The following is a 26514-nucleotide window of genomic DNA, read 5'->3' on the forward strand; positions in this document are numbered from 1 at the left end:
GGAAAAAACCCAAACCAAAAACATCAATAAAGAAATCCCTCACAGCTATTCAGTACTTTTTAAGACAGTAGCAGTCCCAAAGACTTCTTATTTATATAATGAATCACAGGCTGTGATGGGGTCAACGTTCCTTTCATCTGTCTCTTTCTGAGAAGGCATAAATTGTAACTGCAGGGAGATAAAGCCAATATCCACCTAACCTTAGCACAGAGGCTGGGGGGAAACGAATGACAATTGCAACTTGAATACTTCACCACCACAACTGGGACATTGTTATGCAAACCTCTGTTCTTGCTAAATGGAACATATACAAATTCTCTGTCCCCATTCCCCTCCCCCACCAAAAATCAATGTGAACCACTAGTAGGAGCAGATAAAAGAACATACAAGACATACCCAAACATTCTTGGTAATATAAAGTTATAGAAATAAAGAAAATAAAAAGAAGGCTTACTAAATAGGCTATTACACACTTATATCAATGTTAACCATGGATGGACTGTCTATTCACAAATTTTTTTCCTAATAAGCATACTTCACATGATCTGAGTTAACCTAACATGAATTATGGAAGTTACAGAGTCAGAGCAAAGCTTCAAATTAAAAAAAAAAATTAAGAAACTACAGAACTACTTACTCCACTGCTTACTGGTCCAAACTTATGGCCCGAGGAATCTGGTTCTTCTAAATACAGAGTGTAAAAGTGTGGTCTATATCAAACAGTACCAAAAATGTAATATTTTACATACATGTTGAGACAGTTTGAAGAGATTATATTTCAACAATGGAGATCAAATATTGGAAACAACGCTGTCATTCAGAGGAAAAATACTTTGAACGGAGAGATGAAACTTAATTAAAAAAGCTTTCAGTCATAGAAACAAGTTCGCATTAAATAATATTTTAACATTGTTAGAATAAAGCATAAGATATTGTTTAAAACAGAAATCATGTTTACAAAGTAATTCACTGCAATATCACTCAAACAGGAACTCACACTTGCAAATGTACACCTACCTTTCATCTTCAGGTAGCTGCAGCCAGCGAAGGACAGTCACCACTCTTTCTTCAAAGGGGATTGAGCTGTATTAGAATAATATAATATCAACTAGCCATGTATTTCCAAGAGCTAAAAACTCTTAGCCATGTGTTACCAAAAAAAAAAAAAACCACGAATACATTACAAGCTATTTAGCAGGATGCAAATTTATCTATGCTAGTTGCCTGTGACTCTACAGGAGTTTATGGCCTGAGCTAAATCTCCCTTGAATATTGTCCCCAATGACTGTAATATGATTAGAATAAAGCTCCCAGTAGTGCTTATGCTTATTATACAAAGCAAATAATTGGCCTCAAGGTGCAAAGTCACAAGCAGGTTTTCATTCCTGTATTATGTTTTGAAAAGGTCTTGGTTTATGAGTGGGGTTGGGTATTTTAAATGTACAGGGGTTTAATACAAGTTCTCATACTATGTCACAAAATAGATTTTCTGCATCAGTTACTGAAGTACACCAACAATAAGCACGTTGACCTTTAACAAAATGAGGCACCCACAAAATAAGTATTCATATTTAACACAAGTTCAAGTAATAGTGTATCATCAGTTCCTAGGGAAAAAAATATAGGTAGCAAATCAAGAATCAAAAATTCCATCCTACATGAGGGATGTAAGAAGAGAAAATGATCCTAAGATAGAAATGAGAAGCCTGGTTTCTTGGGCAAGATTTGAGATTATTTAAAAAATGGTGATAAATATTTTCATTAAGCAGAAAATGTTTAATTACAGCAAAGAGCAATCACTGACTAAAATATGAGTGCCTTAATGTGAAATATTTTATAATTTGGAACGAAAATCATTTTAAATTGGAATAGCTTACCACAGTCAACAGTAAAACTTTGGTTTTCATGGACAATATCACATCAAAGCCTGATCCATTCACTGTATGAGAAGTTTGCATTGAAATACTCTACACCAACCACAAAAGCTTTTTATAAATAGAAAGAGTAAAGCACTAGAGCTTCAAAGCTAGTTATGCTTAAAGCTGATTTTTACACATCTTACCATAAAAACATTTCTTGATGAATGAAAGGATAATTAAACAAAGACTCTACATTATACTGAAACAAAGTTAATTGGATCCTAGCCTTTTTTTCCCCACTGTACAAAATTATTTGGAAAAGTAGGAAAAAAAATGTGCTTTCGCTGGCATCTGTCCTGCTGCAATCGTTGAAGTCAAATATTCCTTTGAGACACAGGTGTTTACATACCCATTGTATATTTCATACAGGTTTGGAAAGGTGCCATTCACTGCTACGTCAGACCCAGGCCAGAAGAACGTCCCTGCTTTCAGCCCTTGGTACATGGCTGTGAGCCAAATCTGCCGGAGAACATTCGCCATCATTAGTGCCCATCACAGCTGAGAGACTGCCAGGCCCACTGCCACCCTCACCAACTCTGCACCCTTCAGCAAGACCAAAAACTGACAGTTTAATGGAGCCCTCCAGTCAATCTAGCCTGTCGTTGCTATCTGCAGCCCAGATATACCTTGTAGCCTGAATCCTTGTGGCAAACACTCTCATCCCTGCTGCTGCTGCTGCTATGCCACAGAGAGCCAGGACAGAGGTAGGAACCATTAGCAGAAATGCAATGGTAGAACCATGGTTGGACACCAGGAAGGGGAATCATCTCAAGAACAGTGACACAAGAAGGGATGGGAATACTCCAAGGACCTACATCCCACACACTCTTGCATATGGAAACAGCGTTTTGGTCAGTTCTTTTGATTTTACCGCTGCTCTCATGATTTACAGATTTATGCCTTCTGCATGTTTTCTGCCTACTTCATATATCACTCTCTTCTCAGTGACCTGCAAGGTCTACACCCATGTATTCTTTCCTCAAGGAAAAAAAAACAACAAACCTGTCTTCCCCACACTACTAAACAGTTGCATCTGGTCCCTTGCTATTCTTCAGGCTCACTCCAGTTTTTCCCTGACACTTCATTTTCATGGTAGTCTCATCAGTTTTACCATAGGTGCGTGATTGAGCTGAGACAATTCCTTCTAAAACCACAGACTTTAGGCTTACAAGTAATTTGGGCAGAGTATAAACCTTTATTAGTGCTTCTTATTGCTCAAACTAACTGGTCTGTTGATTTCCTCAGAGAAGCTAACTGCAAGCCCACTCATATTAAAAGCAGACCGAAATCTGGTAGCTATATTAGCTATTTTAAGCCACCATTCTCCTTAGAGAAAATTCCATTTAAGTTCAAAAAAAACCATTACATTTTGTTTCATTTGTTATTTTGCAGCTCTAGTACAGCAATTCCTGGTGGTGCTGAGTAATGCTTCTTGGCTGACTTAGAAGTACCCTCTGTACTCTTTCGACATCACTATGCATCCAAGCAATATTAAGTAACATAACAGGGTGATGTACATTCTCAGAAGGGTATTAATACTTACAGGCTGGCCTTGGTACCACTGTGGATCAAACTTCTCCTTATTTCTAAGGGTGAAGGATGCATTTCTTTTGGGGTCATACATCTTGTTATCAATTATACCATGAGATTCAGGATACAGCCCCTGTAATTGAGAGTATGCCTTGTTGCAATGCCCTAAAGAAGAAGAACCTTCCAGCTACACAAACATGTCCTTCAGACAAATATTGAATACTCTCTTGGTGACTACTACTCCACTAGTAGTTCAGGACTGAAGTTTAGCAGCATGATCTACCATTGCTCCCAAGCCCTGCCTTCCAACTCTTAGTTGGTTCTCAATGATATTTTTAAAAAATTAGGGAATCTCCTTTGGGATCAAACTGAAATGAGTTCACACATTTGTTGTATCTTTAGTACCAATCACATGAGCAAAAGCTCTAGCTGGGATAACCATTACATGAGCAGCGAAAGAGGTGCAGGCACTAGTTCTTGGGTAGTTTTAGCAGATTTTGTGCTCTATCTTTAAGCAGACTAGCTCCTTTATACATTTACAAGTGATAAAACAACACCACCATTTCTATTTTTCACAAGAATGGGGAGTTGAGATAAAGCTCTGTAGTGTACACCTCACATGGCTGCAGGGCACGATTAATGCCTCCTAGTTGCATATTCAGTCATGGAGATCTGTGAGGATTACACAATTAAGCATCTTATTCCTTAACCTGTGTTTCTCACCAAATGCCCTGACAAACTGGGAGGCAAGAAAGTGCAGATCCTAGTATTTGATTGAGTTTTAGGTGCGGCATGATGAAACCAAAATAATCTCCTGGATTCCAACCCTGCATTTGTGTTGAAAACCTCCATTTTTCTTTTTCCTCTTATATGCAAGAAGCGGCAAATTTACAAGATCAGCTTTGTGACATTTCTATGCAGGCTTGGGTACAGTCCATCACAAAGCCAACATAAGCATCTTTCCTTGCTCACATCTTCCCCTTCATTTCATAGTCTTCTTTGCATCATGCTAAACTACCTTAAAGAAGTGGAATAAGGTTGGCAACTTAAAGCAGTCAGGCTGTTCCCACTCCAAGAGCAGAAACTGCAATTTAGTGGAAATATTTGCACAAATGAGGAGTTGTAAAGTGATGTGTGAACTTTTGCCTATATGGGATTTCTCACAGCTACTCTTGGAAGGACTGGATTTGCTTACATTAGATCTGGCCACTTATCTGTAGAGGTATGTAATAGCTGTTAACCTAAATTACATAAATACAATACATACTTCTTCCTACTCTAAAGGGAAATCAAATTATTTTAATAATTCATCAAAATATACTATCGCCTCGGAGAAAACTTGATAATAAACAGTAGTGGAAACATATAATATACAAGAATTCTTACTGTGACAATGGAGTAATGGTTGGGAAAGGTTTTTGAAGGATACACTGGTCTCATACTGGAAGTGTATGTTCCACATTTCTCTAGAGGGAGGAACAAAGGAAGTCAGCAAAATAACTGAAATAAAAATCTTGCAAGTTTCTCTCATGAAGATGTATACCTATTAAAAAAACATAAAGTCAAAATATATTTCCGGAAAGTTTTCACTCTTCAAAACTGTGGACTTAATACTTATCTTCCCATATTCATTTACAAGCTGACTAAATGCCTATTAACACAAATTTTATATATGCCTAATGGCTGACTGCAATGGTCACACAAGCAAAACCTACAGCCTTGTGAAAAGCATATACAGATAAGAATGAAAAATGAAAGCAATCACACCCTCCAAAGCTGCCCTGGTATGCAATAAGTGCAGTCTGCAGCTTGAGACCAACCAGCCACTTAACCCTGGGTGCTCCCAGAGGTAAAGTGGCCACTGACACAGTGATGCCTGGCTCTCTGAGTCATCTGTCAAATCACCACTTCCTTTGCAGTCTTCCTTTCTTGCTTGTGGGGCTTTTATAATATAAAAAGAAACTCTTATTCTAGGATGAATGTCAAAATTTTCTTTCTCTCTATATAAAAAATCATTGGGTTTAAGGAGATTAGTGTACAGTAATTGCTAGTATGAAGAGGCATTAGCAAGGCCAAAACAACTGAGCAAACCTTATTTAAGAGGTCTAAATTTCCACCAGCAAAAGTGTGGGCCCCAATTTTCAGAAAGGAAAAAAAAAAAAGAAAACACCTTCATTAACAACTAAAAAAATACCAAAACTGTTTCAACAGATGCTAAAGAACCAAAAGTTATGACCCTACAGGAAGACCACCTGGGTCAATCTTCACTATGACTCTGGGTAATTATATAATATAAATAAAATAGAAACTAAAGGCTCCATAAACATAGAAAGTGTTGCATCAAGGCACTTTGAACTCATTGCATTGGGGCTTTGATTATATTTCAGTTGAAATAATAAATTTGAGCTAATCCAGATAAAAAGAAGCCAGGTGGGAAAAATAAAACCTCTCAAGTCACACAGACACCCCCTCCCACACTTGTGTTCTGTAGTAACAAATAATCACTTGTACCTTTTTTTATTACAGGAAAACACTTAGCACATTTCAACAATTACCAAATCTGTTGTTGAGTCTGTTTTCCAAAATCTTAGGTTTCTTGTGTGGGTGGCTGGGGAGGTTGTATTTTGTTTTGCTTTTTAAAAGTAATAGAAAAACACACTTTTAAGGTTTTGCCAAAAATCCTAGGGACTTTTTGCTAGCACTTTCCATAAGAGTTGTCTTTATTCTCTTTGGCTTGTTGCCTTAGCTAAAGATGATTTAAGACAAAAGGATCATTTATCTAAAACTTAAAATATCACAGCATAATTGTATTTGAAAATGTCTTCTCTGAGTACCACATGCACACAGTAAGATTATTCCTGGGTTCACTAAAATCCCTCAGCTCTATGAGGAATTGTCCATCTTTCAGATAGCAGGGAGGCAAATGTATAACAAAACTTGGTAAAAGTGAAATTATGATAGCCTTACAGGCATCTACTCTGACAGATTTCTCCAAGGAGACACCAGAATATCACTGTAAGCATGGCTGAATTAACAGAACCAAATAATGAAAATATTTTTATCTATCGGAATTCTGCACTTGTCATCAAATGCTTTAAAGATGAAAATCCAGGCATTTAGCACACTTCTAATTTAATGCAGAACCAGGCAGTCCAGTAAGTTACTGAATATGAGCAGCTGTTCACTGCTTTGTAAATGCTGTCATTCTTACCCTGTCTCTTTTCGAAAATTTAATAGTCCTATGAATGGAGAGTTATGAACTCCAAAATTGTTTAATAGAAATGTCCCAGAAGTCTTCTCCAATTTATATTTTTTATAACTGCATCTAATGAAAACTTTGCAAGTGCCTCATTTTATTCTAGCATGGAACAGAATTAAAAAGAAACCAAAACCTCAAATACATCTGCAAATTGTTATGCTCTGGAACACATCAAGTTGTAACAACCACTGTAAAAAAAAAAAAAACCAAGTATTTTTACTGATTTATTTTTAGTCAAACTGAAACCAGGCACCCCAGGTAGTAATTTATGAATGTCAAGAAGATTGGCGTATTTTTCAGACAAGAAATACCATCAGTTCTCTACAGACCACAGCCAAAACAGAAACAGGAAAAGCAACTAAAATTATTTAGACACTACAAAATCAAGTAAGACACTAAAAAAGCTGGGGAATATTTCTTCTGGAAATGTTTGTTAAATTAAGGCTTTCTTGGATGCATCATATTTCTACCAGCCCTTCTATATCATCTCTTCTTAGTCTCTTCCTTCTCTGTCTTCTTTTTCCAAAAATAATCAAATGCTTTCTATCTTGCTTTCCATTTTCCAAAGCCATTCCACCTAAATATGAGATGATAGGCATTATAGAGTAAAAAGGATCTACTTCTATTTTGAAGAAATAAAGTAATCTCACAGCAGAAAAAATCCACCTCCTAAATATAAAAGGGGCTATCGTTTATAAGATTTCACTGAAAATCAAAAGGGCCCCTTCCTCATGCCATCTCTCTTTCTTGCCCTTCCACTCTCCCACACCTCACTTCCCTGTGCATGGGTGTTCTTTAGGGCAACAACTTCCACATTCATGGCAGAAGAGTGAGGATTTTAAAGAGTGAGCAAAGCTGCATCCATGTTTTTTCAGGTAAGATGTCATAATATTTCTTAGACAAAGAAACTACTCACGTAATTTACTAATAACAGGTAGAAGTCCACCCCAAGTCTGCAAATATTCTGCTCTGAAGCCATCCAATGAAAATAGTAATACTGGAGACTTGGTAAATCTGAACAAACAGAAATTGAATATTAAAAGACAGCCTCTGAGAAACAGTTTCCTATCACTAATTTCAAGAAAGTTTCCCCCAAACAGTGGGAATGTTCATTCCGGGGCTATAAACCAGGCCAAGGAAGTCCTCCTAAGCAGGAGGGTTTGCAGGCTGGCACAGCGGTGAGCACACAAGCTGTCGGGTCCCTCTTCTTGAAGGCTGGCAGAGCAAACCCTGCCCAGAGGCTGAGGTTTGCAGTGGGGCATGCACAGAAAAGCCATGTCAAGGTCTGATTTCAAACACACCCATAAAATGAAGAACAAGCCAAGATGCTCAGATGGTCCATCTGGTGGGTTTGGTACTCCTTATCTTGAAATCAGTCCCACTGAAGCAACATTCAGCCCCTCCAACCCCACTCTCCCACCCCAATGTAAGAGCAGGGAAAGAAGGCAATGTAAAGCCAAACCTTCCTTTATTCACTTTGCTCCTGAACAACCTGTAACCTAGCTGAAAAAAAGGATTCTTTTTTATATATATACAGTGCACAGAACTGTAAGCAAGTCTAATGTACAGGGTATGTTAAATCAGCAAATAAAACACATACTTTCCCTTTCATCTTACAAAGATTATCTAACCAAAAAACTTGCTTACTGCTCCAGACGTACCACCAATCTCCAAACTCAAAATATGGCCCTGCGACTGGAAACACTGTAACAACATTTCTGCCAGGAATTTGACAGATAAATTCAGAAACTGATTTCACTGGAACCAACACAAATAAATTCTCCCCTTACAGTCTCCACAGGACCTACGTTTTCTAGTCTTGACTTGTTCCCAGATTCAGCCCTGTTCAAACAACTTCTCTCCAACTGTAAGTACTTAAAACATTGCATCACAGACAGGAATAGTAACTTCTGTAACATCAGTAACTTCTTCCTTGAAGAAAACATACCCTGTGTTTGACCTATAGACATGAGGGCATGTGAGACTGAAAAAAAAAATCACTGCTGTGCAGCAATAACTACTGAAAATATAGAATTTCATAATACAATTGAATATATTTTATGTGTTAACTGCAAGCTCATTTTCCCTTTTTATATTTACAAACTGTAAAATGAAAATGCCCTTTTTTTTTTAACTTTGTTATACTTTAGTTTCCAAAAATAAAACAGTGAGGATAGAAGACAAATATTATTTATAAACTGTTGACAATTTCTTTAGTGATGTACCCCACAAAAAAATCCAAACAGTCATTTACAAATGAAACATTTATAAGCTGTGTGTCAGTCAAACAAACTAAAGAATAGTCAGGCAACCAAAACACGTCTATCCTAAGAAAATTTTAATTAACAATTTGGACAACTGTTCAGCCAAAAGGATTTCATTAATCAGAACTGTTACACAGCCAACCCTACACCCCAGATAGAATAAGACTTTTAGATGCATTTCTAAGATGTATTTTTGTAGCCTGCTTTTTAATTCATATGGCACAAGTGGGAACAAGAAATTAATGATTTTCAGGTCAAAACTAAAGCCCTTGGGCAGAACAGAGCAAGGAAACTTTATGCATTACCTTCACCCATATTACAAGTATTTTTTTTGCACCACAGATTCTGATCTGATGCAAGTTTTTCAAATACCTTCTCCATGCCCCTTCCTGCTCAATAAATTGATTCACTTCAATGTAGAGGTCTAAAAATCTTCACTGCAAAGTTCTGTGCAATGAAATATGAACCTTGAGGCAAAGGCTGTTCAATATTACTTACCAACAAGTCTAACCTAAAAAAGAAAAAAAAACCAAACCAAAACCAGAAAATCCCACCAAACTTAAAACAACCACTTAGAAAGGGACTTTACACAGCTGTTTCTGGTTTGGCATTTACAAGTTAACCAACTGTTAAATACATGTTTTGGTTGTCTGCAAATCTAGCTACTGACCCCTTCGCACATGTAAAATTAAACTTGGCAAAATAGGCCATTGCCACAATGAGGGCAACTGGCCATTTCACTTTTTGTATACTCTACACATGCCAAAACTCATTTATTTAGTGATCTGCCCTGGTGCTCAGGGAAGCAAAGTGTGACAGACCATGTTAAACTGCACTCCCTTTGGAACAGCTCCAGTAAAATCTCCAGGCAAACTGACCCAAGCTCCATTCTGAGGTATATCCATGCATTTCTCCTGCCAGTAGCCAAGACTGCACTTGCTACTTCATAAATGGGCTGTCATGAGCAACCAAGCCTGGGAGGCTCAAGTTTTGGTCCTGCCAGTGATTCATGCTGGCTGTGTCCAAACAGTAAGATGAGCATGTTTCACAGGTCTTGGATAAATAGGTGTGCCACAGTCACATCCTGACTCCAAACTGAAGGAAATGCAGTAGCAATTATCCCCTCCTATAAACCGGCTTCTATGGAAACATTATGCAGGCAACACAGGCTTGCTGTGGTCTAGTAGGTTCACAGTCTGGATGATCAAGAGCCCAGAACCATGGAACACATTGCCAAGATGACCTACCTCACTGCAGGCAGGTTAGACCATAATTAAAAGAAAGAAAAAGAAAACAAAATAGAAGGAAAAGAAAGTTCCCTTGCAAAGCTTAACGAAGTACACAGAAAACTTCCTATCCCACACACACCCATACACTACTGCCTATATACAGCCATAAAGCACAGATGAACAGCTTTCTGTCCCACTAAATGTACAGAAAGCCTCAACAAAAGGCATAAGAGCAATCTCCAGGTATACAGAGAGATCTGCAAAGAGGAAAGGAATCAGATGCTCTTCCAGCTCAATGAAGATAGAACAAGTAGTAATAGGCCTGAAGTACAGAAAAAGACATGAGGACAAAAAGACATCAGTAAAGCCATCTATGTAAGTACTAGGATAAACTGTTTGAGTAGGTTTGAATTGTCTGAGTATTATTTCACTCCTAGAGCAGTGGGAAGACTAGATCACTCCTCAGATCTTACAGCCTATTAACTTTATAACCCTATTAAACAACATAAAACCCAGTTTTGGAAAGACTTAAGTGTGTACTTAATTTTAAGCAGTTGATCAGTTTCATTGAAATCAGTGGGATTTCTCACATTAAGCACCTCATCGAATGCTGAGTAGTCTTTTGTCTATTCTGCACCACAGGAACAGCAACACAGCTAAAATTAAAACAGAATAAAACCAGCAACCTGAACCCACAAAATATGTTATCCTGAAGTCTCAAAATGAGTATTGCAACTAAAGTCACCTGCGCTTCTGCCTACCACACAGCATAGGAAGAAGTGGATTGTTTACAGAGTTGTGACTTTTGGGAGAGGCTTGTGTGCTAATAGTCTGACATGAGACTTCAGTCAACACTGCTTGATTCAACTTTGACCACATATCACCCTTTCCTGGGCTGGGTTTTATTGCAACATTTTGGGGTTTACCAGGATTAAAACAATTTTAGAGGAGTAACTATGTATCCCTTTCATGAGCTGAACAGAAAAAACAAACAAAAACCCCGAAAACAAGTTAACCAACAGGAGTTGCCCTACAGCATTTGCGTCAATAACTTTGACTGTGGATCGGCACAAGACTTGTTTGTTAACCAACCTCTTGGGGGCAACGCTTCCTAGCCTTGCATTACGGAAATCAGCATCCTAGACTCAGTTCCCAGCACAAAGTCCCAAATGGCTCCTGAACTCAGAACAAAAGTTAATGAGAAAAACTTCAAGAACCTCCTGGCTGTCACCTTCCTCCATAGGGGATTACTGGGGACTTGGACTACAAGCTGGACAGAAGCTTCCATTTCTGTCCTGATGAAGGTTCTGACATGTCAGCATCTGTTAGTGCTCTGAACCAGAATGAAGGGTACTCAGTTGGTATGAAATATTCCAAAAAGTTATGTATTTTGTTTGACATTATTATAACTCCAATGAATAAATATAGCATGATTTAAATATCTTAATTCAAAAAAGTAGTGACATAAGAACAAAATAAAATGGTTTTACTTTATTAGAAATATCCCATCACACTATAATTTCAAAACCAAAATAAAATAGGTCTGATTTTTTTGATACTTGTCAGACAAGAACATAACTGAATTCAACTTATCCCATAACATATCTAGTAAATATTTACTAGTGGAACATATTTCAATGAAGAATTTAAGTCACTTCTATTGATAGCTTAGATATACAATCATAGTTTATAGTCAACTTCAGCTATGAAGTTAATTTGAAGATCCCACAGGAAAAACAGTTCAAGAAATACAGGCTTTTTTTTCCTGGCTGGGAGCTTTGCTGTACTATTCAAGCCTGAGTGCTGATGCCATAAACCACATGAGTCATTCCTCACAGTGTATACATAACTTGCAGGAACAGGCCCAATGTGGAGCTGAGCCAGAGAATACAAGGATCCCATGGTACTTTACACCTTTTAAAGAAAGTAATTCAGACAGCTTGCAAATAGTGTTGTCCCACTGCTGGTGGAGCTGGAGCAGCGATCTGCCCATATTTTGCAGTTTTGAGGCTGGAAAATGCACGCTATTGGAAAGGTCTTTTAAAGTGACAAAGGAGGGAGGCAATCTTAGGAGTCCAAGATTGCTGGATGGGTCCCAAAATATTTGGGATAGTGGGTATTGTAGCACATGTAGGTCAATAATACAGTTGGCAACCAGGCAGAGTTGCCCAGGGCACATACGTCTGTGAGACACAGCAGGGTTGAGGAATAGGCATGTCTTGCAAGTCAAGCAAGTGCTGGGATAGAGCAACCTGATCTGTTAGTAAGCACCACCAAATGCTGGCTGAACAGGTGTTCCTCTCTGTCTGGCAGCTACTTTTACTGTGTAAAGCAGGTCCTAGGAAGGCACAGCAGGGAAAACAATCTCAAAAATGAAATGCAAGCAAAGAGCAGAGCTATGCAAATATACAATTTCCTCACCCTTTTGGACACTGAGGTTCAGTAATGTCCTCACACTCTTCTTCAACCCAGCTTGCCTCTCCTTAAAACAAATGAGTGCAATTTATTTTTTAAAACAATACATTCTTACTGACACATGCAAGGTTTTTTTCATTTTACTGGATGCTTTTAAAGTCATATTATGTTCTTGCTCCTTTTATACAACTATGGGTACATATGAAAGATGGTAGTAATTTGTTGATAATATTTACCTTTACAAACAGCTTGATAATTGACACAGCAATCTTTGCTTTCCACACAATCATCAGAACAGGAACAACGATATTCTGGTCGCCTCTTTTCTCCGCACCTGAATTTATTGCAGGTCCATATGTGGGCTAAAAAATGGGTGAGAGAGAAGGACAGCACAATGATTAATACTGCTGTAAGTCCAGAACTAATAAACCAAGTGTTAAGTTCAGTCTCAAATCTCTACTCACTGAGGAATAGTCCTCATGTGCAATAGAGATGATGAATTATCTCATACACGCACAGTATCACAAACGTCGGCACTTCAGGAAATGGAAACGCCCATGACTAGGTATCCAAGAGCATAGTCATCTGAATACAACTATGCAGCATATGGGTATAAATATCACAGGTCAGAAAGAATCCTTTTTAAAGATCTCCTGAAATATGGTAATTTATGTGGGTTTAATCTAGTAAGATCATACTACATGAAAGTTTCCAAAAAACTCTCCCAGAAAAAAACCCAAATTGAGTCTGAATTTGGAATGCCTAGAAAACACTGAACAGCATTAACTTATTCTGACTTGCATCTGAAGTCACAATATATTTTACCAGTCATCATAAGACACTCCAGCCTTGTTCAGCACCTCTTAGGCACAGGCATCACTACCACTATTTAAGACTCTATTTAAGCTCACAGGAGGACCTACTGACTTCAGCTCCACTGCTGACTTTATTAGAGAACAATGTTGGCTTCTCTGAATGGCATATTCCAGTACATTGTATCATCTGAAGACCTGGATGTCCTGGTTGAACATGAGTCAGCAGTGCCCTGGCAGCCTGGAGGGCCAACCCTGTCCTGGGGTGCATCAGGCACAGCATCGCCAGCTGGGCAAGGGAGAGGATTGTCCTGCTCTGCTCTGGGGCAGCCTCACCTCGAATGCTGGCGGCAGTTTTGGGTGCCACAATGTCAGAAAGACATTAAACTATTAGAGAGTGCCCAAAGGAGGGCCATGAGGATGGTGAAAAGTCTGGAGGGGAAAGTGTATGAGGAACAGCTGAGGTCACTTGGTCTGTTCAGCCTGGAGGAGACTGCAGAAAGCCCCATTATAGTCTTCAACATCCTCATGAGGGGAAGCAGAGAGGCAGGTACCGATCTCTTCACTCTCGTGAACAGTGACAGGGCTCAAGGAAAGAGCATGAAGCTGAGTCAGGTGAATTTTAGGTTAGGTATCAGGAAAAGATTTTTCACCCAGAAGCTGGCTGGGCACTGGAAAAGGCTCTCCAGGGAAGTGGTGACCGAGTTCAAAAAGCATTTGGACAACACTCTCGGGCACATGGTGTGACTCTTGGGGTGTCCTGTGCAGGGCCAGGAGTTGGACTTTATGATGCTGATGGGTCCCTTCCAACTCAGCATATTCTGTAATTCTGTGATTTTGTTATCAGTCATAAGCACAAATAAATCCTTTACATTCAATGAGGACAAACACAAGTGAATTTACCAGTTGAGTGAACACTTAAGTGAAGATCTTAACATGGAAGCCAAATCTAAATGTTTGAACAGAGAACACTCAATGATTTTCATACATGACCAGCAATTAGAAATCCCTAAAAGCATTGCCAGGAAATTAAACTCACTTTCAGGTTACTGTACTTCAGTAATTCCATTAGTATCAAATAGATCTTTACTTCCATGAGAGAGAGAAGAATCTATTATGGTTCTAGTTACATGATGCTATTTGATTCTCCACTGATATTAAGGCTGATTTTTAAAAAAAAAAAAACACCATCAATCAATTCATTTGCATTCTTAGTGCTAAGACAGACTCTCCAGTTTGTTTTTAAAGAATCTTTATCCACAGAGGAGTGATGTAATAAAACAGAGTAAAACCCATGCGACTATGTACCTGGATATATCAACTATATATGTGTAACCTGACCTTTCAATAGTAGTCAACTGAAGCAGGGATCTGAGCACAGTTTAATTATTTTGGTTTCCAAAGTCCACATTGGAATTTTAAATATATCAGTGTGGTCTCACCTAGACATTAATCAAATGCATTTAAAGAGGAGTGAGAAGGAAAAAAGTTATCTGAAAGGAATGCTGCATTTGAAGCATAAAGGCAAAACCAAAGTAGATAAAATAGTCGAGTTCTGTCCTTGGTGTTCTACCTGCACTAACACCTTTCCCTGTGAGATTTCTCCAACATTTTTCACACATTTGCCTATCTGACCTTTGCCTTCTGGCAACTCATGGCAGCTGCTTCTCATTTCGCAATCCTTCACCAGTGCAATCTGTTTTGTTGTCCTGCCTTGATTCATGCTCATGATCCTTGCTTCACACTCAGGCTGGGGAGTTACAAGGCAGAGGGCCTGAGCAGCTGGGTAAGGAGAGATGGCAGCTTTCACAGAGCTGCTCTGTCCTTCGCCCTTTTCACTCAGGCAATGACAGACAAATGCAATATGCAGAATGCACTTCTATTCCAGGCTTGCCCAAGGACTTAGGAGTTATCCCTGATGCCAGGAACAATGCAGATCACTGTTGTCTCACCACCAGAGAACAAACAGCTGGCTAAGACCTCCATTTGTTGTTGTTCCTCCTCCTTCCAAGGGGGAGGGCAGCAGCACAGTCTGTTGCAGTGTCTCTCCTCACAGGAGAGCTATGGGAAAGCCAGCCTACTGGCTATGTCAGCTCCTAAGTAGTCCAGCTGGGTGAAATCCAAGCTTTGTTTGTGTGAAACAGAAGCTGTACCAGAGCCCTGATGTTTCCACAGGAGTCCCCAGTACCACCATCACCACTGCAACTCTACCCAGGAATGCAACACAGAAAGCACAAAAAGGGGGAGATGAGTGGCATCAGAACCACTCTGCTGTTCAGTAGCCCCACTTTGCTCTCACAGCCCATCTGAAATAAGTCCTGACCACAACAGTACTCACATATGCTGAGCTGTCCCTTGTCAAAGAACAGGAGAGATGGCTCCCTCAGCTTTTTTCCATCCTTACCTGGTTGTATACATGTTTCCTGGTAATCTAAGCAGCAGTTTCCAAGCTTGACACAATCTTTATCACAACGGCAGCTTCCAAAGGTCCTTTCAAAGCAACGACCTTTGCAGGTTTTCACTGTAATATTGGATAGTGTTAGATGTCAGTGGCTGAGCCCAAATCAGTCAACATGCAAAAGAAGCTAGTACAGTCAGTGTGTGAAATGACACACTTGGCCATTCCACAACTTACAGCATGGCTGCAAAAACAGTGATAGCCAAAGGAAAGTCTTGTTCCAACCAAATGCTTATTTCTTCTTACCAAACAAAAATATTTTTTCATCATATTGAACAAAGAGTTCTGTTCTGTTTTAGGAGGAATATGGTGTTTCTGTACTGGCAGAAACAAATTAAATAAAAGACTACAATTCTAGTTGTGACTGTCCTTGCCTTTCTGTGTCACAGGAAGATGTGAGTACAGTCACTCAGAATATGCAAGATCTCAAGACAAAAAGTGGGGTGTTCCAAAGCAGACACAAGAGATACAAACTTGAGTATACTGCTCACTGGTTTATTTTTTGCTCAATTTTAATATGGAAAAAAGGAAAAAAGACATAGCATTCTTCTTTTAGACTGGGGTTGCTGAGGGCAGGGGAATACTCCCCACCCCAAAAAAAAACCAACAAAAAACAAATCAAAAAACAACCACCAAAAAAAACCCAACCAACCAGAAACTGGTGATGTGAAGGATTAACAAAACGTAAGAATTTCGTCACACTGTCTAATCCTGAGCAATCACCAGAAGGGAGTGAGGTAAATCCTCCATCATTTGGCTCCTCTTCTGAAGAATCTTGAGGTGTGTGATATGAGGAAAATGAGATAATAATGAACCAGTACTGCAAAGCTGTAATAAAATGAGAAGAAACCTATATATATCATAATAGAAGTCTTATAAACTGAACTTCTGTTAAAAGTCATTGTTTGTTCAACTTCGAAATTATTTGTCATAGTTGTTCCCAATGTGAAGCCTAATTTCTTAAAAAAAAAAAAATCTTTCGTAACCTTCTACCTGAAGAAACTTCACCATTGAAAAAAACCACATATTTTTCAGGACAGAAAATAGACAGAGGAATTCCACAAGGAATGTTTTCAGGCTACAATTCTAACCAGTAAAAAAATAACTTTTTTTTTCATCCATAATTGACTGGAAAAGATGAAAAACAAATGTTCCAGGACAACATGAAATAGAAGTTGTTGCTTTTTGTTGTTTTGTTGTTTTTTTTTTTTTTAATGGTGAACTGAGAAAAGCCAGCCATGTGACATCACCACAGTGAAAGTTGGGATACACGGAAGCTGCCAGACCAGACACTGAGTACCAGGATCTCTACCTCTCAAATGAGTACACACAATTGAGTACACCTGAGGTTTATTTTCTGGTATTTTTATTCCCCTCTTACTGATATTGCTTCAAGCAGTGCATGCAATCCTCTTCCTGCAGCAAGAAGGGTGGCATTGTGATAATATGAAACTTAATGCACTAAAAGGAAAAAAAAAAAAAGGAATTGTTCAGTAATATTACTAAAGAAAAGACATATTATTTACCATCTTTTGAACAGCTAGGCTTCAGGCCAAATATACATCCTAGGATTGTCGTTAACACGCACACACAGAGTACCTGTGGGACAGGAAGGAAAAGAAAATAATATTAAATTACCACTGAATGGTTTTGAAAGCACTCTTTTTCTCTATAATGCTATACAATTGTACTGAAATTCATAAACGTGCTGATTAAGAGGCTAATTTCACTGTTCTCACTTCCACAAGTAGTTATGTTGTTTGCAATTAATTACTAGTGTATGAACATGCTTGTGACAACTGGGGCTATGCATATAATTTCTTCTCAAGTCATTTAGCATAGACATATCATCATGTCTTGATTTCTTTTATATCATTCTTTCATGATGATATATTTCTATTTCTTACATATTTTATAGAAACATTTTTACTCCACTCTTTCCTTCCTCTTACATTGTTCTAAGAAGGTGAAACAAAGTTTTGCCATTAACCACAGACTACAAACAGAAGGCAAAACCCTTAAGTGATACCCATAATTTTCTCAGGCAGGAAAACCCTTTCCCATTTCCTAGGATCCAGTTCATACTAGATCTGGGTCCACACCATGGTAAGCAACTGTGGGATGTCACATTAAGACTGACCACAGTGTCTTGCACTGACCAGAAACTATGGCTGTGTTCCTTTTGGATTCTGGATGCATTGAAGTTATTGAACAAGCAGTATATTATCCTTGCCCAGCATTTTAGGGCAAGATTTAATGCCTACTCAAATACAGGCACAGATTTCTTTTAACCTCATTAAGTATTGGATTTGGTCCATAAACTCTTTAGAAAAAGTATACGTAGTATCAGTGCATGTACAGTAATTAAAGAGAAGCCAACAATGCAGTTACAACAGCTATTCTATTTAAGTGTAGAATGTAATAAAGTACTTTGCCAGTAGTCGTGAAACAGAAGATACTGCAATAATTCAAACTGTCTTATACAAAAGAATTTGGGGAGCTCTGGGTAGGGAAAATATGTACATACTACCTGTCCAGTCACTGTTTTCTGAGGAGAAATTGCACTGAAGCAATACTTCAATAACTTCACATACATGGCTACACAATTCTCTACCTTTTTTTCTCCTTTCCCATCAGCAAAATCAGCTGAGCCTTGAGTAGGACACCTGAATCATATTGTGATGTGGCAAAAATTTCTTCCACTTTAAAATGCACCTAATTATTTCTCAAATATATTCTTTTTAAAGACTGTGAGCACTTCAGTAACTAAAAACTATTTGCATTGTTTCTAACAACTCTACAGTATACTACACAATTTTGTTCACTAAGCAGTTAATAAAGAGAGTGAGAAAGCAATTTCTGGAATATGTAGCATTGGAATTCAGATATTACTCTGAATTTAAGTACAGAGCTTTGTAGTCCTATTTTTTGTTTCTTTGTTTTTAAATCAGAATATTAACACATGCAGCATCAACACTTTCTGTTACATCAGTATCAACAATCTTATCTTCAATGTAAATTGTTCTGGACCTTTGAAATCCCCCATATAAAATATCATCTAGATAAGAGCAGGTGCACAGGTAGGTAGGTGACACTTCAAATGTAAGATGTTAAAGCCCAGAAAAATCAGTGGAGAGAGCGAAACCTGTTATTGTCCTTTTAACATTATTATTACTGTTGTTGTTGTTATTATTATTCTTAAATTACAAATGAATTCATTTATTTTTTAAAAGCCAGGTTGAGAACATTTTATTTCTGGGTGAAAATATACTGCTTCTCTGCTCCCACCAGGCTCTGCTACTAAGATCAAGGAGTAGAATGTCTGCTGGGATGTAAACACAAACATGCTTTAAAACAAGCAAAGCCCATACCTACTCTATCTGTAACAGGTTTATTCCCACATCTTCTAATAGCTACATGACCTATGGGATTTATGCCACCTAAGGCATCCTTGTACAGGAAACATATTGCAGTGCCACTAAATGGACTATTAATATTCCCTTATTGAGCTTGAGTATAGGTAATGCAGGAATTTAATCATGACACCAAATTAATGCAAAAATAAAATCTACATAAAACCCACTCCAAAGCCACAGCATTATAACACTCCTCAACATAAAACTGGTAAAACGTCACTAAAGTTCTCACAAATAATTCCTGTGATTTTGGCACCATATGTAAGAAAATCACAGTTTTGTATTGTATTCCAGGCTGTCAGTTTTACGCTTCTATGAATGTAATTCCAATAAGCAAAAACAAAAGGATTATGTTCACTGAGGCACATGAGTGCTCTTTTGGGTACAAAACACTATAAAATGCAATAATAAATGAAGATCTTAAAACTCTCGACTCACTACATTAAAGCCTTTGTTTTCTTAACCTTAGTCCCACTAGCTTAAATTTTTGTCTTAAAAATACTTTACTGCAAAACACTGAGGCTTCCCTCTCCTTTTTTCTTCTAACACTTAATAAAGAAGTTTTACAAAAACAGTAAGTTTACACATAAAGCATTTGACAATGTTCTGGGACAGCCAAATCTAACCCAGTGGAACCCCATGCAATTGCAGCTTAGTGTTTAAGGCTTTGAATTGAAGCTTTATCTTGAGCCTGAATGACTTCAGTCACATGGATATTATCCACACAAATGGCAAAATGTTCTACTGGAACAATAAGGAGCAGCTAATGCTGGCCAGCAGCAGCAGTTGTCCTTACTAGGCACAGCGAGAGGTGCCACACCAGTAGCTGACCTATTGTCAGTGGAAAGGCCCGAAGATTATCAACTCTGAGGATGATGAATATTCAAATTATTTTTAAACAGTCAGATACTCACTGCATCTCACTGCTGCAGCCTAAAGATGAACTAGTTTACTTTGCTTCTTTCTATGTTGCAATGTATCTATGCTGCCCAGAGAAGTTGTGGATGCCCATCCTTGGAAGTGTTCCAGGCCAAGCTGGACAGGGCTTTGAGCAACCTAGTGGAAGCTGTCCCTGTCTATGGCAGGGAGGTTGGAACTAGATGATCTTTAAGGTCCCTTCCAACCCAAACCATTCTGTAATTCTATAAGAAACTTCACTGCAGCAATAGGTTACTAATATTACCTGACCTGTTTTACATACAGGTAGCTCAGGTTTGGGATGCTGCAGTCTGCTGCATAAAGATTATATTTTTTTTAATACAAAGAAAGACAAGTAGCTGCATGCATTCTTGTTTACTAACAAGCACCTTGTTTAGCATCCTGCAGCAAGCACCAAATTCAAATCTCTAACTGCTACTACACTGTCAACATAACACCTGCCTTGAAGGTTTAATCTTCCTTTTTAAATAGGAAGAAATCTTACCTGTTCTCTCTCACCCATATACTTCCACTCAAAAGAGAAAGCAAGAACTGAGGAAAAAGGTGCAATTAAGAAAGAATATGGGAATCCAACATTCAGTAGGAAGACAAGTAACATTAAAGAACCTGGCCTTGTAATATACAAAAGCAGAAAATACAATTTTTATCATCTTTATCTTATGAGGTTGCTAGCACAAACTGTCAGATTCAGTTCTAATATGGTATCTGAGAAAAGTTTTTTAAAACAACACCGTAACAACTGCAGAGAAGAAAATGTCCTTTTTCGGTTTAAAAATAATTTTTAGAAAGTTTGTTTTGGAATCACAAAAACATTGTCATCTAGGGATGAATCTCTGTCCCATCACTGCTTCCTTTACGTGGGAGGAAGCAATAAAAGCTTTGCTTTGTAAACAGTTATAATGGTTGGGAATAGGTGGTTGAACGTCTGGAGAACTGCAATCCTGAGAACATTTCAAAAGCCTTTTATTTTGAGCTGGGTAGATGGAAATATGATAGCATGCTTAGAGAAGAGAATCATTTCCGCCACTCATCTCTAGAACTGCAGCTGAAGAGAATTTCTCAGCAGATTTTGGGGAGCTGGTGGAAGGGCCAGAGTCAGCAAGCATGCAGGTGCACACATCAGATTCCAGAGAGACTCCTCAGCTGTGCAGGTCTCACTGAAACACAAAGAAATCTCTCACTGGCCTTAGCCACTGCCACCTTTCCTATCATATTTTAGTCCTCCTTTACACAGTTAATACTACGGCCCTTTTCTCTTCACTCTTCTCTAGCTCAGTCTGCCTCTCCCACTCCCCCCTCTTCTATTCTGTATTTGCTTTGGCAAAGAAGGCATTGATACATCTTTTAATGAATCATTTTTCTGAATTATGTTGCTTTCTGTGTTGATCTCCCTCACTCTTTGCCTGCCATGTACCCAGTTGCTTTCCATCTCCCTTCCTTCATCCCTGGTATTCCATGGCCAACAAAACTTGTCACTTGTCCAAGGCTGAACACATATCCATTGACAACTACATAATCATCAAGGAAACCATGCAAAATAATGGTTTTCCATTCTAATCTCCACGATTGGTTCTCACAGTTGTGTCACATTTATCCATGAAGGGACAATGTCTAGACTGGGTCTGTAATGCCAGTATTAAGAAAACCCATGGAATTTTCCAAAACCACTGGGATCTGTGAAAGGCATGCGAAGTTTTTGCTGTTTTGTGCACCTAGAATAGATGACTAATGACCTGGACTTTAACACTGAAATATCTTTGAGAAAGAATTTCACCTGCAAAAGTATAAAGAACACAATAATAAATAATTTCAAGCCAGAACAGTGTCACCTTCTGTCTCTAAAAGGGCACTGTTAAAAATGCAGACAGCATACTGTATAAAGAAAAAAAACCCCCACACTTATCTACACTTGCTAGCAGCAAGTATTCATGCTTGTAAAAATTATTTTAAAACCAGCATAATCCCCTTGCCAACAGCTCAATTTTATTCAAAAGCAGGGGATACTTAATAAAGTTTAATAAACTGAAAGGCAGTAGATACTTCACTCACACCAGCACAGCTACTTAAGTAACACTTAAGTAAATCACCTAAAAAAAAAAAAAAAAGAAAATAAATCAGCACTGATCAAGTGCACCACTTCCTTCTTGCACCAGTCATCTCTTCTTTCCATATTTGCAAATATTTTTATGGTCTTCAAAGACTTGCTTCTGTTGATCTACATTCCACTCATAGAGGCCAGCAGGAGGAGACTCGCTGAGGCTCTCAGGTCCTGGCTGTTGTAAAACACTGGAGGTGACTAAATTCTGAAGTCAGTGGATGAAAATGCTGGAGATAACACCCAAAACTTTTCAGAGCTGAAAAGATTTACTATAAAAATGCATAGGCATTATTGTTTTTCTTCTCAAAGCACCATACAGAGGCTCTGCTCTCGTTCTATCTATTGAATGTTCCCAAGACTGTTATGTACTATTGCAAGCTAAGGCCATTCAAAGGACAAGAATGTTTTAAAGGTAGATTGAGCCATTGTCAGGTATTATAAAAGCCTTCACAGAGCTCACCAAAGAGTGAAAACTCTTCACTCAGCAGAGATTTATCAGCAGAAGACATCATCATACTATAGCTCTCTAAATACCTTCCAAAATTATTCAAACATCTGGTTTTTAACAAAAGGATGCCAAAAGACAGAAGAGTTAGCATCTGTCAGCTAGTCAGCTGTAATCTAAAACATTTTTTCTCGTTTGTTGCTTGCCCAACCAAATAGGTACATACCCTCGTGGAAGTCATTAGGACTTGAGCTGTTGTTATCAAAGCTTCACCCCAGCTGTTATGTTTTTCACTGCACTTTACACCATGGGAGAATTTAGAGAGAAATTAAAGTGTGACAACATGCTAGCCGAAAAGAAGGGGAAATAAAACTTCTAGTTAAATTCCCAGAAAGCAGATGGCAGCTGACTCTGCTATTTAATCAGCAAGTAGACTTTTGTAAAGACCTAAGGATAAACAGGACTGAAAAGTCATAATATGAGAAAAAATTAAATATTGTACTTTCAAATACAATTCTTTTATTCAACACAGCAGACTAAGAACACAGAACAAAGACCACCACTTTAGTGGCAAGCACATAGGAATGTACAACTGCATAGAAAGGAAAGAAACTGTCAGTAATTATGCCAACTAAAAATTGTTTTCCAAACAAATTGCACTTGACTCATAAATAAAAGCAAAATTGAATGTGAAAATATGGCCTTGGGCCATCTTCATGCCCTTCCTACTCCAAAAATCCCTTTTCAAGAATAAAGCTAAAGCTTTATTCCAATTTAGATTACTGTCATGAGAGTTGTGACAAGAACAGTGTAGAGAGGGGGCTGCTTCTACAGGGTACTGATTATACCACCAAATATGCTAAGTAAACCTATATTCACATCCATTTTTCTTTGGCAGATACTATTACTTGCCACCGTAACAGCAATATTAGCTTCCACAGGAAGACAAAATAACCTTGAAGAATAAGTGAAGAAATCCTGTAAAACACTAAGATTATAAGGATTGTCAAAAAATTGCAGAACCACAAGCAGTATGAGAAGAAGATAGGACAAATAAGGTTTCATAGAATCATTTAGGTTGGAAAACACCTTTAAGATCAAGTCCAGCTGTTTCAGTTATTCATTATAGGTCTTTACTAAGTACACTGATATCTATCATAGACACATCTTCAGCCCTGAATCCTTTGGCCATTTTCCCAAAACAAAGACCAGGACTGATAAAGAAGTTATTATTTACCTCTGCATCATTTGATTACAGCCCCTCAAAAAACAAAAGGCAGACTATCAAATTTTGATGCCTCATAACATGGAAACATATTTGAGCCAGAAGATTCAAGAACTGGTCCATTTACCAGAGTTAAACAGTGAAATGAAATATACACGGCCAGGGCGGAATATTGATTGTGTTGAAACAGCTATAACAACACTATACCTTTTGTTATTCTAGGAACAAAAACAACCAACGTTTAACACAAACTTGTACCCACATACTACCAAATTAGAAAGCATATATATAGGTTGATTTGCCTATATGCCATTACACAGCACAATTGGGACAAGGCTATGCTCACTCAAGTTTCTTCAGAAATGCAAATACTTCATCTTTTCTTATTACTTCCCTTTTCTCCTTAGCTAACTTACTCAGTGTCAAACAATTAAACAATATTTCATTTGCGGAAAGTCCTCACTTATACTACTTTTCTTTGTCCTTCACCACATCCCATTTACAATAAAATCCACTGCTGCCTTATAAACACACTTAAAGGAAACTTTCTACACAGGTGACTTGTGCAACACCTGTGCAGAAAAGTACTTTTTGCCTTTCAATGCAGAAAGTGTTTTTTAAAAAAGAAGTCAGGACATATATCAAAACAATGTAAAAATATCATTCCAATATGGAGCATTTTAAAATACCTTTTCTTAAAATCACATCCACTACTGTTTCATTCAAATGGAACACTGTCATGATGCAGCACACTGACAAACTCTAGCATAGCATATGGTCATGCTGATACTTGCCAATATATTCATTTCTACTATCAGCTTCAAGGTGAGAAACTCTTCATACCTTTCATGTTTTCAAAGCCTTTATTTACTCTGCTCCTCCTTTCAGCCAGAAGCAACAATAACATAGCTTCCACTGCAAGTCAAATCAGAACAATTCACGCTGTGTAATTCCAGTGATAACAGTAAAAGAATGCAAAGGAAAATTTTTGAAGGGCAGGAGTTGGAAGGAAGCCTTGCATAGTGTTTGTATCTTTAGCCTTGCCTGAAATCTAAGTTTTAGCACAGTGCTAAGTTCTTCTAAATTCAAGATAAATTACTACAGAAAGCCTATCAGCTTAAACTGTTAATGTGTTATTTATTATTTCAGTATCCGAGAGTCTTGCAGAACTATATGAAGGTGTTCAGAACAACAGCACCCTCCCTCCTCCCAGGGGTTTGGCTGCCTGTGCTTGGGGCCAGTTCTCCAGTATTGGTTCAGTTACTAATAGCACTATTTGGGATATCTTCAACCAGGCTTGAAGATAACTTTTCAATAAAAAGCTACAGAAAGCCTCTGAAGAGTCACTCTCCCCTTGTTTTAGCCAGCCTTGCCTCTGTGCCCTGTCTGAATGTGGTACAGCCACACTGCAGTCGAGTCCATCCTGGACAGTTATTCTGTTGACCCTAACTCACAGGCCTGCCTTCCCTTACCTTGGACCTCTCTTACCATTATATACTCACCTGGCAATTTAGACTGTTGGCTGAACCTGGTCAATGTCCCCTAATCCACTGTGCTCACCTTGCTCACATGCAGTGAGACTGTCCCTTTCCAATAGGCCACTGCCTATGCCTGCCTTGTTGCCACGACTGGATACAGTTTTACCTTCTCTTTCAGCATGACCTGCCTTCACCTGGTGCCTGACAGGTAGACAAAGATTTACTGCAAAATTAAAGAAATGTAATGGAAACCATAAGGCATGGATCGAGTCAGAACTCTAAATGCTGGAGCAGTAAGTCTGAGCACACACACCAATGACGACCCCAGTCACTCGTTTTGCCTGAATGGACCAAAGGGCTGATCCAAGCACAGTGTAGACTAACCTATCAGTAGAGATTCTGCTCTCCCACTCCTAGGCCAACATGGCTGCTTTCAGGCAAGCAACCAGCCAGCAGCATTGACAGATGCACAAGTCACAGAGCTGGGTATGCTTCAGCGTGGTCCAGGCTTTGCACTCCAGATGGAGTGCAGGCAGCCAAAAGCATGCACACACACTGCACTCCAAGGGGTGACTGAAACCTCCTGGATGGCTTAAATCCTCCAATTCAGCTACAGAAGAGAGTATTTGGTAGCCTAAACTCCATGCTGTTTTATTGATGCTAAAAGCCATATCTAAACTACCCATGTAAAAGCAAGCTGAAATGTGCTTAGCCAATTCACAATCACCCCTTTGACTGTGTACCCAAATCCAACCTAGTTGGGCAACAAAATTTAAACTGAGTTCTGAGTACAGTTTTTAACAAAGATGGTCTCTACTCTCCCTTTGTGAAGATTTTTGTAAAAGGGGAACTTGGGGAGCTGATTTTTTCTGTTGTTTAGGTTGGTATTGGGTTTTGTTTGTCTGTGTTTGCTGTTGTTTTGATTTGGGTTTTTTTTCCTATACTTAAAAATCCTCAACCAAATGGAAAGACTCAATTCCCACAAATGTTTCTTTGGACAATATTTTTACTTCATTTCAGCTTCTGC

At 38.4% G+C, this 26514-nt stretch overlaps 1 protein-coding gene across 2 annotated transcripts in view; it reads right to left on the reverse strand.

The window, feature by feature from the left end:
• LOC138108305 (ectonucleotide pyrophosphatase/phosphodiesterase family member 1-like) overlaps window positions 1-26514 on the reverse strand; it is a 52837-nt gene that overhangs the window by 18527 nt on the left and 7796 nt on the right. Inside the window, exons 2-11 of one of the 2 annotated variants that reach the window (XM_069010757.1) lie at window positions 17413-17485; window positions 15833-15949; window positions 12853-12978; window positions 12623-12683; window positions 7625-7722; window positions 4836-4915; window positions 3463-3582; window positions 2269-2378; window positions 1018-1083; window positions 638-710 (exon numbers count right to left, since the gene is read on the reverse strand). In XM_069010757.1, coding sequence (XP_068866858.1) covers window positions 638-710; window positions 1018-1083; window positions 2269-2378; window positions 3463-3582; window positions 4836-4915; window positions 7625-7722; window positions 12623-12683; window positions 12853-12978; window positions 15833-15949; window positions 17413-17485 — 924 coding nt within the window. Of the gene's footprint in view, window positions 1-637; window positions 711-1017; window positions 1084-2268; window positions 2379-3462; window positions 3583-4835; window positions 4916-7624; window positions 7723-12622; window positions 12684-12852; window positions 12979-15832; window positions 15950-17412; window positions 17486-26514 lie in introns of those variants that run through there. The other variant, XM_069010758.1, reaches the window with a different exon arrangement.

Source organism: Aphelocoma coerulescens, chromosome 3, assembly GCF_041296385.1.
Source record: "Aphelocoma coerulescens isolate FSJ_1873_10779 chromosome 3, UR_Acoe_1.0, whole genome shotgun sequence".
Taxonomy (NCBI): domain Eukaryota; kingdom Metazoa; phylum Chordata; class Aves; order Passeriformes; family Corvidae; genus Aphelocoma; species Aphelocoma coerulescens.